This window comes from Bubalus bubalis, chromosome 7 (genome assembly GCF_019923935.1).
Source record: "Bubalus bubalis isolate 160015118507 breed Murrah chromosome 7, NDDB_SH_1, whole genome shotgun sequence".
Lineage (NCBI taxonomy): Eukaryota > Metazoa > Chordata > Mammalia > Artiodactyla > Bovidae > Bubalus > Bubalus bubalis.
The window spans coordinates 52,479,192-52,495,602 of record NC_059163.1 but is presented as its reverse complement, the minus strand read 5'-3'; the positions used below and the strand labels follow the sequence as shown (position 1 = coordinate 52,495,602).

At 35.5% G+C, this 16,411-nt stretch overlaps 1 protein-coding gene across 7 annotated transcripts in view; it reads right to left on the bottom strand.

Annotated features, from left to right (window-relative positions):
- GABRA2 (gamma-aminobutyric acid type A receptor subunit alpha2) overlaps positions 1–16,411 on the bottom strand; it is a 160,611-nt gene that overhangs the window by 21,123 nt on the left and 123,077 nt on the right. For 6 of the 7 annotated variants that reach the window (XM_006056287.4, XM_025290095.3, XM_044945911.2 and 3 more), the window contains 2 exons: positions 11,229–11,431; positions 4,840–5,019 (listed from right to left, as the gene is read on the bottom strand). In XM_006056287.4, the coding sequence (XP_006056349.2) occupies positions 4,840–5,019; positions 11,229–11,431 (383 nt within the window). The remainder of the gene's footprint in view (positions 1–4,839; positions 5,020–11,228; positions 11,432–16,411) is intronic. The other variant, XM_006056288.4, reaches the window with a different exon arrangement.

Sequence of the window (16,411 nt, the reverse complement as noted above, 5' to 3'; positions counted from 1 at the left end):
ATTGCAGGAGGATTCTTTACCAACTGAGATATCAGGGAAGCCCCATATAGTGTAAATTAACAGATTTAGAGGACCAACTGACCTACAACAGAATTTCAAGTATCAATATTTTGAATAATAATTCTCAAAATGTTCAAGTGAAATAACAAAAGGCCCCTGAAATTTCAGGAGGATCTGTAACCAGGCCTGCATTTCCTGGTCTTCACTGTCATCTGTTTTCTCCCTCACCTCTTCCCCTTGCTGATAAGGCATTCTTCCAGACTTGCTAGGAGCATAAAAGAAAAAGGCTGAGAGATTATCATTTGTAGCTTTATGAAAGTTATAAAACAGCTTTTCCCATGACACATATGGGAAGGCATATACCTGCAGTAAAGATAACTAACACCTTATGAGCACTAGGATATGTCAGGTTGAGCATTAAGCCTAACATGTCATTGGTGACAAAATTCACTACTGGCTAAGAAACAAGTTCTATGTTGTAACTCCAAGTTACACAATCAGAAATGGAAGCTAAAGAGGCTTTATGACAGGACCAGGTCTCCTGTCTAACAAGTGACTGAAAAAGTACACAAACTTAGATGTGTGTGGCTTCCAAGTCTCTGCTTTAAACAGCCTGATATGTGACTTTATCTTTGGGGAAGCTGTGTGAACCCTGGGAGTGCTTCTTCTCAAAATATTTCAACTGGAGTTTATATCACTAGGTCAGTATTCTAAAAGACTTTAACCCATAAAGTTCTAACATATAGTGTTTATATTATTGCAATTATACCTCAGTATCACTTAAAATGACATCTAATTGCAGTTATGGAGAATTTGGACCTTGGGAATGTTTTTTAAACTCTCCTTGCTTCAGCTTCTAGTTTTAAAAGAGAGATAATTATACCAAAGCCATACTGAACTGTTGTGAGGATCAAATTAACTAATGCACATTTCAATTACATTGAAAACCATAACTATTTAGAGGAGTGGAGTGCTGGTTATGGGCTTCCCAGGTGGCTCAGTGGTAAAGATCTGCCTGCAATGCAGGAGAGTTGAGTTCGATCCCTGGGTTGGGAATAGCCTCTGGAGAGGGAAATGGCAACCCATTCCACTATTTTTGCCTAGGAAATCCCAGTGGAGCCTGGTGAGCTACAGTCCATGAGATAGCAACATGACATGACTTAGCAACTCAACAACAACAAAGATGATTTTGTGGAAGATAGATGTTCAAGTTGGGTCAGGAGTTATGGTATAGGGTTAGTCATTTATACAACAAAAACATAAAATGTAAAATATACTTTGTTGTAAGAGGAATCTATAGACAGAAACTGTACTGCTGTTGCTGCTAAGTCGCTTTAGTTGTGTCCGACTCTGTGTGACCCCCTAGATGGCAGCCCACCAGGCTCCCCCGTCCCTGGGATTCCAGGCAAGAATATTGGAGTGGGTTGCCATTTCCTTCTCCAATGCATGAAAGTGAAACGTGAAAGTGAAGTCACTCAGTCATGTCAGAAACTGTACTAACTCTTACTAATACCATTCCTGACCCTCACTTGAATTCCCTTCAATTGTACATAAATACACAGGAGACACTAAAAATATTTAAGAAACTCTAGAGCAGAAGCATCAACAAATCAGAACAGATACTCTGACCAGTCTGAATGGACATCAGCTATAAAAACACATAAGGGCTGTACTAGTCTATATCAGCCTAGTATCAGTTTTTTATATCTGTATGTTGGTGTTCTTTATTTCATCCCAACCAGTGCTGGACATTAAAATAAGCAGTGTTAAAAATCATTCTAACATATGTTCAAAACTTTTCTTATCATTCCAAAGGACAGAATTTCATCATACTTTCTCTTCACTGTTCAAAGTATAGCTCCAATTTCTGAATATCAGTATGAACTTCAGAGGTAGACTCAAGAGCTCAAAAAGATGATGGGTTTTGGCTTCAAAATGTTCCCTTGGAACTTGGAAACTTGAGTGTTTTCAAACCCAGCAGCAAGGAAAGTACAACAGCCATGAGTACTATTTCTAGTTGAAACTCAGTAGCTGGCACCTATGATTTCATACCAATTTACTGAATGAAGGTCAGGGCACCTCATAGGGCTAAACATCTATTCCTAGCCACAGCTCTGTAAAGCCTTTCTAACTCAGACTCTTATAAGATCTTGTTTTCAAGGATATAATAACTCCCCTTCACTACATTTGAAAATGATTACCACAAATCTGTCTTAAAGCAGATTGTTCCTACAGATTTAAACTTTAAAACATGGGTATAGGAAAAAAAAAAAACCGCTAAAATCATAGCTGACTTCTACTAATTCATAACTTAATTCTCCATGCAAGATAAGTTGCTTCAGTCACATCCAATTCTTTGCAAGACTATGGACTGTAGCCCCCAGCTCCTCTATCCACGGGGATCTCCAGGCAAGAATACTGGAGTGGGTTGCCATGCCCTCCAGGGAATTTCCTGACCCAGGGATCAAATCCATGCTTCTATGTCCTCGACATTGGCAGGTGAGTTCTTTACCAGTAGCACCATCTGAAGCCCAACTTAATTCTAAGATCTTCTAAAGCAGAGTACATAGATTAAGTCCACATAATATGTTCTATTACTGTTATTTGTAAGACACAGATCTGCCAGTAATAGTATCAAAGAATATCCATACTCTAGGCCATTACTAGCAGATATTACTTTGTCCTTTTCATTACTAAGTGAAAGTGAAATCCCTCAGTCGTGTCCAACTCTTTGCGACCCCATGGATGGTAGCCTGCACCAGGCTTCTCTGTCCATGGGATTTTCTAACTTCTATTTAAAAGAATCAAGTTTATAGACATCATGCTATGAAGTCTTCTTTGAATATCAGGCAAACCTCTGATCAAGCCAGATGATCAGCATGCTAACTACTTGGGCCACGTCGTTTTGACCCCACACACCAATTTTACTTTATTTATTTCAACCCTTGACTTATGATAAAATCCTGAGACCCTTGAAAAGAAATAGGGCAATGAATTCTATTGTTATATGAAAATACTCACTGCCATGAGATATATTTTTAAAGCTTGTGTCCCTAGATAAAGTTTTGTTTCTTTTGAGAACTAGGTAAGCCCTGATATCTCATACTATCTAATTGCTTACAGACTAATTTTACTAATTCCATATGTCTACACTAAGGTTCTTAGGTAAGTCACCTGTACATTTTGATGAATAAGGCAAGATATGGCTGAAAATATAAGTAAAGAAAATAAAGTTAAGTCTGAAGAATAAAACCAAATGGAAGCAGGATGAGGGAAATTACAGCCATTTGGCACTACTCATTTCTATTAATTTTAAGTGACTTAATTCATTTTGCCACCAATACAGGGATGATTGAATTATCTCACCAGAATTCTTACCCATTATATTTCACTAGACTTCTCCACCTATATATGCCACTTTACTTAAGACATAAAATATCCAGAAATGAAATCAGGTTACTTTCACTCCCAACCTAATCCTGTACATCCTCCTAATCTGTGAATGATACCCTGAACTGTATTTCCTAACTGGTGAATGATACCACAATTGAGCTAGCAGCTGATAATCAAGCCACACCAGTCCCCTAGTAGGATCTGTTTTATACTGACTCAGCTCAAAATCACATCTTTTGAGACATAATAACCTACTGCACAAGCACCCCTTCCATGTGCTTCCACACACCTCAGTGCTTGTCTCTGTAGTGGCACACAAAACTTTTTCACTTCTTTTCCTCTTTTACTTGATTATAAACTCCTTGAAGGCAGAGACTGGGCAATGAAGAGCTTCTAGCAAGTTCCTAGCACAGATCAAGCTTAAAAAAATGTTTGCTTCATGATAAATGAATGACATCTACTGGAATGATATATATAAGTATATACAATGCATATAACCATATATTTTGTAGAATACAATAAGTATTTATTAGGTTGACAGAAATGGATTTTAATAGTGTGTTCTACAATTATATTATCTAATTATCCCTAAAGTCCTCAACTGCACCATCTATAGATGTAGACGACTAGGAAATAATAAAATAAGCTCAATTGAAAAATAACACTCTGGAATTTCCACATATGTGTGGAAATTGTTTTACTTGTGATTGAGACATATAAAAGAGAAGCGGGAAAATATGGTTATACACTAAAGCAGTAAATGATTTATTTTTATACATTATCCAGGGAAAAAAGAAAATTATGCTGCTATAGAATCTGTTGATGCTGTTACTTAAGTGGAATGAGAAGGAATTATAATACATACTATTAAACTTTCTATTTTTTAAAGGATGTTTTATAAGAATCAGAATATCCTGAGGTTATCACTTATTAGAGTGTCCAAATATATACTTAAAAGTTCAGTCTGGGAAACTCCAGACTGAAGATTTTTTTATTATAAAAATCAAAATGTCTTATACCATTGTGGCAAATCAATCTCGGTTCTCTTAGAGTATTAGATAAAATGATGCATTAATAAATTAAGTAAACACTTTAGCTAATGTAGACACTTAGTACTGAAATGACCTGCATATAAATGAAAATAGCAATCACAGTTTCAAAGTCAGAAAGAATCTGAATGTGTCCCTTAGCATAAGGAAATGGAGTTCTCATAAATATAACACTAAATACAATAGTCTTTGGAGAAAACCCCGTTTCCAAAGTGGCAACTCTATGCTCTTCCTATATACAATGTTGCTTTTTTACAGTCATTGCGGCTACTAGAAAGCCCATTATTTGTAAAAACAAACAAACAAACAAAAAAAAAAACAAAAAAAACCATGCTTCCTAATTAGATAATGGTATTGTTAATTGTCTGCTAGCCATCCTAAAAAAAGTGATACTTACAGAAGATTGTTTGAAGGTTATACAGTCCATCCACTTCTCTAAGTACTCTAAAGTCTTTCCTTGGATAAAATTGTGCCATGAGAAAGCTATATACTTGGACCATATTAGCTTAGCTCCTTGAAGAATTGCCTTCACTGAGTTGTAAGTTAATGTAATGCCTTCAGCTTTTATTGAAGGGGACTACAAGAAACATCAATATGAAATTAATTACTGCATTTATTGGGAAAATGCTGACATTACTTGCAAAGCACCCAACTTTTTCTAATATAGTGGTGGCTTAGTTGCTAAGTCGTGTCCGACTCTTGCAACCCCTTGGACTGTAGTCTGCCAGGCTCCTCAGTCTAAGGGATTCTCCAGGCAAGAATACTGGAATGGGTTGCCATTTCCTTCTCCAGGGGATCTTCCTGACCCAGGGATTGAGCCCTGGTCTCCTGCATTGCAGGCATATTATTTACAACTGACCTATTATGGAAGCCCTTTTCTAATATAAAACCCATATTATACTGTTTAAAAAAGAATTCAGTATAGGATTTTTTTTTTTCTGAGGAAATTTATACTTCCATTTTTTGGTTAAAGGGAAATAAGCTTCCCCCTATGGTTCATTCTCATAGCCAAGAAGCTTAGAATTTGAATCTTAGCTATTCTAGTTATGGACTGGGCTTACTGGGTAGCTCAGCTGGTAAATAATCTGCCTGCAATGCAGGAGACCCTGATTCAATTCCTGGGTCAGGAAGTTCCCATGGAGAAGGGATAGGCTTACCCACTCCTGTATTCTGGCCTGGAGAATCCCCATGGACAGAGGAGCCTGGCAGGCTACAGCCCATGGGGTTGCAAAGAGTGGGACATGACTGAGTGACTAAGCACAGCACACAGCACAGATATGGACTACAGTTAATATTCTGGCCCAAATTGTGGACATATTTGCAGTCTATTTTTCTTCATCCTGATTTTCTACTTCTATTTATATAATATTATAATAATTTAAGTACATACATTCTTTTGATAGACTGTCTAAAATGCTTTTGGAACAAAGAAGGATCTTAAAAAATACAAATAGATGAATAAAAACACTTGAAATGTGATGCAATGTGATTACCATGGAGTGAATCCCAAAATAATGGCACAGTTCATGTTAATTTGGATATTATGGTGTTGTTATGTCTGTGTTTTTAGTAATTTAATATGTAGTGTATTTCTAAAGAATATGCTTTTCTTGGCCAGTGTAGAACCACTGACTCATATTTAGAAGTAAACACAGTCTTAAGAGAGTAAAGGTATATTTTAAAATTTAATTCAAAAAGCTATGTGCTAAACATTATGTTAGGTATTAGCAGAGAAATAACGAATAAGAGGAGAATAAAACCATTCTCCTCTATACCATATAACTTACTGTTAGCTTTGTTTATAATAAAAGTATAATGTAATGAGGTTGCATAAAAGGAATTTGTGGCAAGTACTATAAAAGCATAATGGTGGTGGCAATTACGTACAGTTGGATAGGTCTTGGGGAATAAGTAGTTCATCAGTTAGAAAGAAAGGAGAGGGCATTTTAGCAAAAGGGATCAACACATCTAATGTCATGGAGATGGGAGGAGGCATGGATAGTTGGGGATGCTTTTAATGGCTAGAGGAAGAATATGAGCATGGACTTCAGATCTGTTCAATCCTGGATTCACCATTTATTAGATGTGTGATCTCGAGCAAGTAACTTTACTTGATGAATCTTATATTCCTCATTTTGACACAGCGATATTCCCAGGCACATAGTGGGAAGTGCACAATAAACAGCAAAATACTTTCTTATCATTCATGATGTAAACAAATGTATCAGAAAGCTATATAGTTGGGCCATATTAGCTGAGATGCTTGAAAAATTGCTTTCAGCAATTCATTAAAGAGCTAAAAAATAAATGATCATATTTCTGTTTTAGAAAGATACCACTGGAACTACTGTACAGAATGGATTAAAAGGAGACATGATTAGAGATAATGAGGAATAAACAGACTGAAAATAATGAAAGGTGGTAAGGACATGGCCTGTGGACATACACATAGGAAAATGGACATTTACAGCTGGTTAGATCTCAAGGGATGTTTTCAAGTTGTTGGTATGTGAAACTAGGTTTTGCCATGAACTGAGATACATATGAAAAAATAGGCACTTAGGACATATTATTTTTTGGTTGCTTGCTGTTTCTTTCATCTTTTAAAAGAGATATGCAAAGATTGAAAAATCATGTTCATGTAGAACATGGGTGCCTGTTGGATATATGAACCTGGAAGTTAAAAGAAAGGTATAACTGTGGAAGGTAAGATAAAGGTGTGGGCTGTGGTTATGATTTGGTTATGCTTACTTAATTATACCACATTTATTGAAAACTAATATGTATAGTAAGCCCTGTACAAAGGGCCAAAGATATATGTTTTATTAAAGTAAATGTGGTCATTGTTACCATGAACAGTGAAGGAGCTAGGACTTAAGCATGCAATTGTAAGCTCTAATAAAGAATGAAATGCAAAAGAGCAGGATACTATACATACTTATAAAATGATCTAATTTTTCAGGGGTCAGGGGAGCAAGTATTCAGAAATTTCCTGAGGACTGGGCTTCCCTGATAGCTCAGTTGGTAAAGAATCTGCCTGCATTGCAGGAGACCCCAGTTTGATTCCTGAGTCAGGAAGATCCCCTGGAGAAGAGATAGGCTATCCATTCCAGTTCTCATGAGCTTCCGTTGTGGCTCAGCTGGTAAAGAATCTGCCTGCAAAGCAGGAGACCTGGGTTAGATCCCTGGGTTGGGAAGATCCCCTAGGGAAGGGAATGGCTATCCACTCCAGTATTCTGGCCTGGAGAATTCCATGTACAGTATAGTCCATGGGGCCGCAAAGAGTTGGACACGACTGAACAATTTTCACTTCACTTCACACTGGTATTTGTGCTGAGGATGAGTAGGTTTTATCTATTTAGAGATAATAAACAGTAGACAATGCATAGTGTGGCTAACATTCCTACAAGTATTTTCAGTAAAATCCTTAAAATGAGAATCACATAGTAATAGCAAGAACAAAAAAATACATTTAAATGACTGTCTTTGGGGATAAACAAGAGCAAATGCTAGATAGACTGGACATACTCCACACTTAGGGAAAGAATCTCAGAGAACAGAATGAATAGTGGCAGCTGTCAAGATTTAAGGAAGGAAGGTGATATTCTAAGCCCTGTTTTAAAGGCCTGACAGAAGAGAAAAAGTTGCTGACTTGGACCTGAAATGAAGTCTTGGAGTATAACAGTATTCAATGAGTTCAATGGGAATCCCTTAAGAAAAATGAAAAATTATCTGATTTGAAAATGTAGAGACTGGAATCCTTCAGCTACAGGACAATAAATAGAAAGATAACCTGATTACAGTGAGCTGAAAATTAAACTGAAAGGGAGAACATACACTTTACATGCAATGCTTTCAAAAAGCTTGAATGAAAAAGAAGAATGGGGAATCTGAGGATGGGAGAATGGGTGATAGAATCTGGAGAGAGTTTTGCTTTTGCCTTTATGGTAAATTAAGTATATTAGGCATCATCAGAAACTTACAGGAAGCAGTTGAAAAAGAGAAGATGGCTTTGAAGAAGTAAGAAAAGAAAATAATAACCGATGGTTTAGTATTGAAAAAGAAACAAGAGGAAAAGGAATCAAGAGATAAGGTAGAAGAATTAGTCTTGAGGAAGGTTCCAGAAGAATTTGGGAAGTTGAATAGATACTTTCATATATGAAAAGGCATAAATATGTGAAGTTGAATTATTTGATCCTGCACTAAATTTTTAGATCGATAAAGTTTTGTTAACTAATTTCACACCTGAGGCAAAAAGTAGTGTGCAATCTTGTGCAAGATCACAGAGCAAGATAGGCTTTGTCTTCTAATGGAGGGCTCAAATGTAGCTTGAATATGAAGCAAGTGAGTTTATTTGTTTGTGAAAACTAACCTTAAAGATCATCAGAGCACAATCTACATATAAACTGTATGTTAATACATATTTCTTTTTTCAAACATACAATATTAATATGAATCTCCAAGTGATTATCCTCATGAGACAAATTAATACTTGCCAGTTAACAAACCTTAAATAACTTTTTATATATGCTTTGGATTGACAGATCATTAAGTGCATTTACTCATGCTTACTAACTCCAAAAATGAGGACTTCCTCCAGCCTGGTTCAACTAAAAGGATCCCATTTTGGCCTATGGATAAAAACTTTGTATTTCAGGAAAATTACTGTTTTCCACTTAATTAAATCTAAGGAAAACTAAAACAGAGTAAATTGCACTGATTTTTTTTTTTTTTTTTTAAGGCAGATGTGCTAGTTTGAGGCATTCCACAATGTATCCTTTTAGTTTTAAGAACCTGGTTATTTCCAATAGGAAAAAAAAAACCTCTCAAAATGTATTTGAATCATGAAAATGGATGAGTACACCCTGATAAATTTACCACTGTAAAGTATTAAAAGATCTTCCATGCAGGCAAAGAAGTCTTGTCATATTGGTATTACACTGCCAGATTTAATAGCAAAAATCAATTTATTCTTTTATTCAACAAAACTTTCTGCAGTGCCTACTAATTGCCTGACACTGCGTTTGGCACTCCAGCTATGGAAAAGTGGTTAACAAGCAAGGAGCCTGATGTAATGTTCCCTTTAACTTAACCACTGAACTTGAAACACTTAGAACTGAAATAATCAAATTTTGTTAGTTGTTCTCTTGCAAATTAGGTTGGCACATAAATGATTTCAACCAAGATTTATCTGCACTATATGTGATCTGATACGTGGATAGACTTAAATCTAGTATTTGTCTCTGTCAGGTTATTGCTTTTAGAATGCATTGTCAGGAATCTGTTTTGATTTTTTTTTTTTTTTTTTGCATTTATAGGTACTTGTATTTTCCAAGTTCAGGGGTTGAGAAGGCATATTTTTTGATATGCCAAATCAGAGTGTCAATTTGATTGGCACCTCAATGCATTAAAAATAAAATATCAATATATTTCTACATAGTTTTACATCACAAACCACTATTTATCTTTTGTGATGTATTTGCAAAGCATTTTATCTTCAAAAAATGTTAGTATGAAAGTGCATGTGTAACTTATATAATTTAAAAGAAGTAACTGTATAGATAGCAATGAAAAAGCAGTATACTATATGGGGAATGAAAACATAAATCAACAATAAAATGTGATGGGAATGTTGAAATAACTTAAAAGTTAAGCATAGAATATTAATCAGATTTTCTTTAATATTTACTCACTATTAGTATACAAAATATAGCTTATAAAATGAAATAAATCAGCACTTGTTAAAATTTTACAGTTTACAAAGTTAAGGGAAAAGACTATAATATCAATGTCAATATAATCATATAAATTAGAAAAAAATTATGTTCAAATAACTGAAAAGGAAAATCAGCAAGTATGTTTTTCCAAACTTGATGGAAGGGTATTCAGGTAGATACTTTGTAGAAAAGAAACCCTCCAAGTAGAACTTTTTATTATTATTGAGGAAACTTTATATCTCATTGTGATGTATACAAAGGCTCCTCTTAAGGCAGATATACAAAGGCTCCTCTTAAGGCAGACAGAGAAAGGAAATAGCTATTTATCAATGCAAAACACTCACACTTCCTTCAGTACCTGAAACCGAAAAATAGGCATCAATAATTCCCAAAGAAGTTAATCTTAAAGATAAATATTTTTTCTCTTGTGGACTAAATGAGCAACTGAAAACGTCTAGGCATTCCTACCTACTTACTTATTCATACAACATGGGAGCGATTACAATCCCGCGAGTTTTTTTACATCCAAGCAGCAGAGATGATACCCGCATCTCTGAAGAGTAACTCTGGAGTAACTCAGCCAACTGATAGGGCCTGAGATTCTATAATTGGTAAAATTAATGCCCACTTTTCTTTTCCAAATCTTTTTACTGGAAAGTGGTGTGGTTAAAGGCATGAACTTAATGGTCAGGCAGATCTGGGTTTAAGTAAACATTAACTTGTGTGAACTTGGGCAAGTAAGTAACTTCACTAAACTATACCTTCTTCATAAAAAAAGAGAGAATTAAAAAGAGATCCTAGTTATAAAGTTGTAAAGATTATATGAGAGAGCATATGTAGAAAACTTAGCAAGTGTTTGACACACTGTCAGAGCTCAACTGATGCTAGGAAGTGGTTTCAACAAAGTAATAATACCAGCACTCCTAAAGGATTTCAGGCAAGAGCATACTTTAAAAGAAAGCTTTATGTTTGAATGTTCTTAATGTCAAATTTGAGGAACAGTATCTGTTACAAGCTAAATGGGTTGAGGGATTCGCTTAATCACAGGTAGAAGGAAGTTCTCACTTACCTTGTCATTTACTACACTCTTTCCATCCCAAGCCCATCCTCTTTTAGTGAAGTAATTAACAGTTGCAAATTCAATTAGGGCAGAGAACACAAATGCATAGCAAACAGCAATAAACCAGTCCATGGCAGTTGCATAAGCCACTTTGGGGAGAGAATTCCGAGCACTGATGCTTAGAGTTGTCATTGTTAGAACAGTTGTTACTCCTGCAAAAAGATAGGAAGCAAAAACATCAACAAATACCAGTACGACAGCATTGGAAATATTTTTTTTTTCCCCAAAAGGTACTTTCATTGCCACCTTTAGCGACTAGAAAAGCAAACAAACAAAAGTCTTCTGAAAGAAAATACTGCAAAGTTGATTATCATAAATGGTTATTATATTTTTTTGAAGTGATGACTCTGAAATGCTTTGCTTTCTCATTTTTGTTTGTATGAATCTCCTTTTCTGCTTAAGTACCATTGAGGTTAGAAAGACTGGTGAAACTGAAGTAGAATTTCTGATGAGGAAAGCAGGTACTTGAAATTGACCCATTTCCCATTAACATTAATTTAAAAAATCCTTCACAAAGCTTCACATTAATTTGTTCATCATTTATTTGACTCATTCTAAGCAATGGACCAGTCATCCACACTAGTGATCACAACAGAACTATGATTAAGAAGTTCTTCAATCTAAGTATAGCTAGGCTAAGTATGAAATTTTCTAGACTGGCTAGTATTGTGAGGATGGAATTTCTTTAATAATGAAGCTTTGGCTTCCCTGGTGGCTCAGAGGTTAAAGCGTCTGCCTGGAATGCAGGAGACCCGGGTTTGATCCCTGAGTCGGGAAGATCCCCTGGGGAAGGAAATGTCAACCCACTCCAGTACTCTTGTCTGGAGAATCCCATGGACGGAGGAGCCTGGTAGGCTACAGTCCATGGGGTCGCAAAGAGTCAGACACAACTGAGCGACTTCACTTTTCACTCTTCTTTCGTAGAATCTACAGAAAAATAAAACAAGCAACTAAATGCTATACCTTATAAAATATTAATCACTAATTTTAAGGAGTAGTTTATATATCCATTGTTTTAAAGAATGTCGTTCGGGGAAATCACAATGGTTAAGTAAAAAGAAAGCAATAACTCAGAAGACAGTCACAACATCAGTCAAAATGTCTACAGTTACCTGCTTTATCAGAGATTCAAGAGAGGATTAATTATGCACATGCATGCATGCATGATAAATCTCTTCATTCATGTCTGACTCCTTGTGACCTCATGGACTATAGCCTGCAAGGCTCCTCTGTCCATGGGATTGTCCAGGCAAGAATACTGGAGTGGGTTGCCATGCCCTTCTCCAGAGCATCTTTCCAACTTAGAGATCAAACCCATGTCTCTTACGTCTCCTGCACTGACAGGAGGGTTCTTTACCACTAGTGCCACCTGGGAAGCCCAATTATGTACACAGAAGATATATTAAATTAAAAGAATCAAAATGTTGGTGAAATGTTCATTCATATAATGAAATTCTTTTATATTTTATTTTTTACTTTCCCTTGCTGCTGCTGCTGCTGCTAAGTCGCTTCAGTCGTGTCCGACTCTGTGTGACCCCATAGATGGCAGCCCACCAGGCCCCGCCGTTCATGGGATTCTCCAGACTAGAGTACTGGAGTGGGGTGCCACTGCCTTCTCCCTTACTTTCCCTTAGGATAAATAAAACAGATTTTTTCCCACCATAGAGTTAACAATTCATAATAGCAATAATTCTATTTAATTATGAATGAATGAATCTGGGAATATGATGGTAGTAGTAAGAATGATAGGTAGAAAGATAAATTTAGGTAAAAATAAATTTAGCTCACCTGCTGCTGAGTCAATATTATAAAACACATTTAAGAAATATATTGTGTTAACATGCAACAAACTGTGAAAGATTTTAGATGGTGTTTGCTTTTGAGAATTTGGTACAGTAGAATAATTAAATAGAATACAAGACAGTTATACCTACACATACAAACAACTACCTATCCTCCCATGCACACACACATATATAAATGCAATTGACATGAAAATAAATTTAACTTCATCAGCAGTCAAGGAAAAAAAATAATGAGATGCTTTTAAAAACAGTATTACCAGCAAAATGTTAGCAAAACTTTGAAAGACTGATATTATCCTGGCATTGAAGATGATGTGGGTCAATGAAATTCTCTTTAGGGATTACAAACTGGTGTACTACATCTAAGAAATTGTTGCCTAATCTGAGGTCATAAAGATTTAAGCCTGTATTTTCTTGTGAGTTTTATAGTTTTAGATCTTATATTTAGGTCTTTGGTCCTTTTTGAGGTGATTTTTTGTATATGGTAGATGTCCAGATCCATTCTTCTGCATATGGATAGTCAGTGGTCCCAACACTACTTGTTGAAAAGACTTTTCTTTCCCCATTAAATGATCTTACGACTGTTGATGAAATCAACTGATCAAAGATGGGTTTACTTCTGGACTTTTAATTCTTCTTTTTTTTCAAACTTGAAACTTTTTATTTTATACTGGCATATATCCTACCAGTCCATTCTAAAGGAAATCAGTCCTGAATATTCACTGGAAGGACTGATGCTGAAGCTAAAACTCCAATATTTTGGCCACCTGATGCAAAGAACTGACATTTGGAAAGATCCTAATGTTGGGAAAGATTGAAGGCGGGAGGAGAAGGGGACAGTAGAGGATGAGATGGTTGGATGGCATTACTGACTCAATGGACATAAGTTTGAGTAAGCTCCGGGAGTTGATGATGGACAGGGAAGTCTGGGGTGGTGCAGTCCATGGAGTCGCAAAGAGTTGGATATGACTTAGTGACTGAAATGAACTGATAGCCATTTACAATGTTGTGGTAGTCTCTGGTGAACAGTGAAAGGATTCAGCCATATATATACTGGACTTTCAGTTCTATTCCATTCATCTACATGTCTGTCCTTATACAAAATTCACAGTTTTGATAACATAGCTCTAGGGTAAGTGTTGAAATTGGAAAGCATGAGTCCTCCAAATTTCTTATTCCTTTTCAAGATTATTTTAGCTATTCGGGGTCCCTTATACTTCCCTATGATTTTGTGGTCAGTTTGCTCATTTTTTCAAAAAATGTCCTTGGAGTTTTGGTAGATTTTGCATTAAATTCCTTGTTTGGGGAAATATTGCCATATTAACTATAATAAGTCTTCTAATCTCCAAATGTGACATATCTATCCATTTTAATTGGACATACATATGTCATCTCCATTTATTTAGAACTTCAATTCCTTTCAGCAACATTTTGTAATTTTCAGTTTATAAGTTTTTCACCTTTAAACTTAAATTTATTTATAGATATTTTATTCTTTGGGCTGTTATGTAAATAGAAATACCTTTGTTTCCATTTTAGATTATTCATTGCTAGTATATAGAAACAAAGCTGATTTTTTTGTGTGTATCGATCTTCTACCTGACATTTTCCTGACATTATCTCTAGTAGTTTTTATGTGGTTTATTAAAAGTTTTCTATATATAAGAATATGTGACTGCATATAGTTTTATTTCTTCCTTTCCAAATTGGATTCCTTTTATTCGTTTTTCTTGCCTAACTTCCCTGGCTAATGCCTATAGTATGATGTTGAATAGAATTGGTGAATGCAGACATCCTTGTCTTGCTCCTGATGTTAGAACTAAAGTTTTAATCTTTCACCTCTAAATATCCTCCTTATTGGATTAAAGAGGTCCTTTTCTAGGGCTAGTTCACTGACTTTTTTTTTAACATGAAAGGATGTTTTATGTTTTTCAGAGTCTATTGAGATAATGGTGTATTTTTTTCCATATTCCATAAATCTATTTGGGATTATTACATTGATTGATTTTTGTATGTTTAACCAACCTTACTTTCCTGAGGTAAATTACACTTGGTCACAAGTGTGCAATCCTTTTTATATGTGGTTGGTTTCAGTTTGTTAGTTTCCTGTTGAGGACATTTGAATCTATATTCATAAGAGAGATTGATCTGCAGGGAATTTTTTTCTCTTGTGATTTGTCTGGATTATTGAGCTTCTTGAATGAGTTGATTTGTGTTTTTCATTAAAGCTGAAAAATTTTGACCACTGTTTTTCAAATATTTTAATCCCTTTATCCCTCTTCTCTCCTTCTGTGACTACCACTGTACATATATAGACATGCTTGATAATATGCCAAAACTGTCTTGCTGCTACTGCTGCTGCTGCTAAGTCACTTCAGTCGTGTCCGACTCTGTGCAACCCCATAGACAGCAGCCCATTAGGCTCCTCTGTCCCTGGAATTCTCCAGGCAAGAATACTGGAGTGGGTTGCCATTTCCTTCTCCAATGCATGAAAGTGAAAAGTGAAAGTGAAGTAGCTCAGTCGTGTCCGACTCTTAGCGGCTCCTCCGTCTTAGGCACTCATTATTTTTCCTCATTTTTTTTTTTTAACTCCCTGTTTCCCATACTTAAGAATCTTAACTGACATATCTCTAAGTTCACTGCTTCTTTCTTCTTATTGCATAAATCTACTATTATACTCCTCTAGTAAATTTTTCTTTTCAGTTATGGTACTTTTGAATTGCTGAATTTCTACTTGTTTAATTTTTATAATTTCTATTGATTTGATATTTTCTTTTTGATGAGGCATCATTAGTACACTTTCATTCTTTAGATATGGTTTCCTTTAGCTGTTCTATTTTATCTAATGTAGCTTATTTAAAGTCTTTGTCTATTTATTGCAACACTTGGGCTTCCTTAGGTACAGTTTCTAATGAATCTTTTTATTTTTTTAAATGGTATATACTTTTAAAATTTGCAGACCTTATATTTTTGTTGTAAACTGGACATTTTGAATATTGTGATGTGGCAATTCTGGAAATTATATTCTTACCCTTTCCAGGGTCTTTTTCAATTGTGACGTTGTATTTATGAACTCTGCATAGTGACTTTTCTTAACTAATTCTGTAAATTCTGTATTCTTTTCATTTGGGACAACTGAAGTCTCTGTTTTCTTAGCCTAATGGCCATCTAATGATTGGACAGACTTTCTGAAACCCTTGAAAGCATAAATTTATCTGTCTTTGTCAGGTGATTCTGTATGCAGGTTGGGGTATGTCTTCAACATTCAGCCACACAGTTGACAACTCTGCCTTAGCATCTACTTCCTGCTTGTATAGAGGCTCAAGG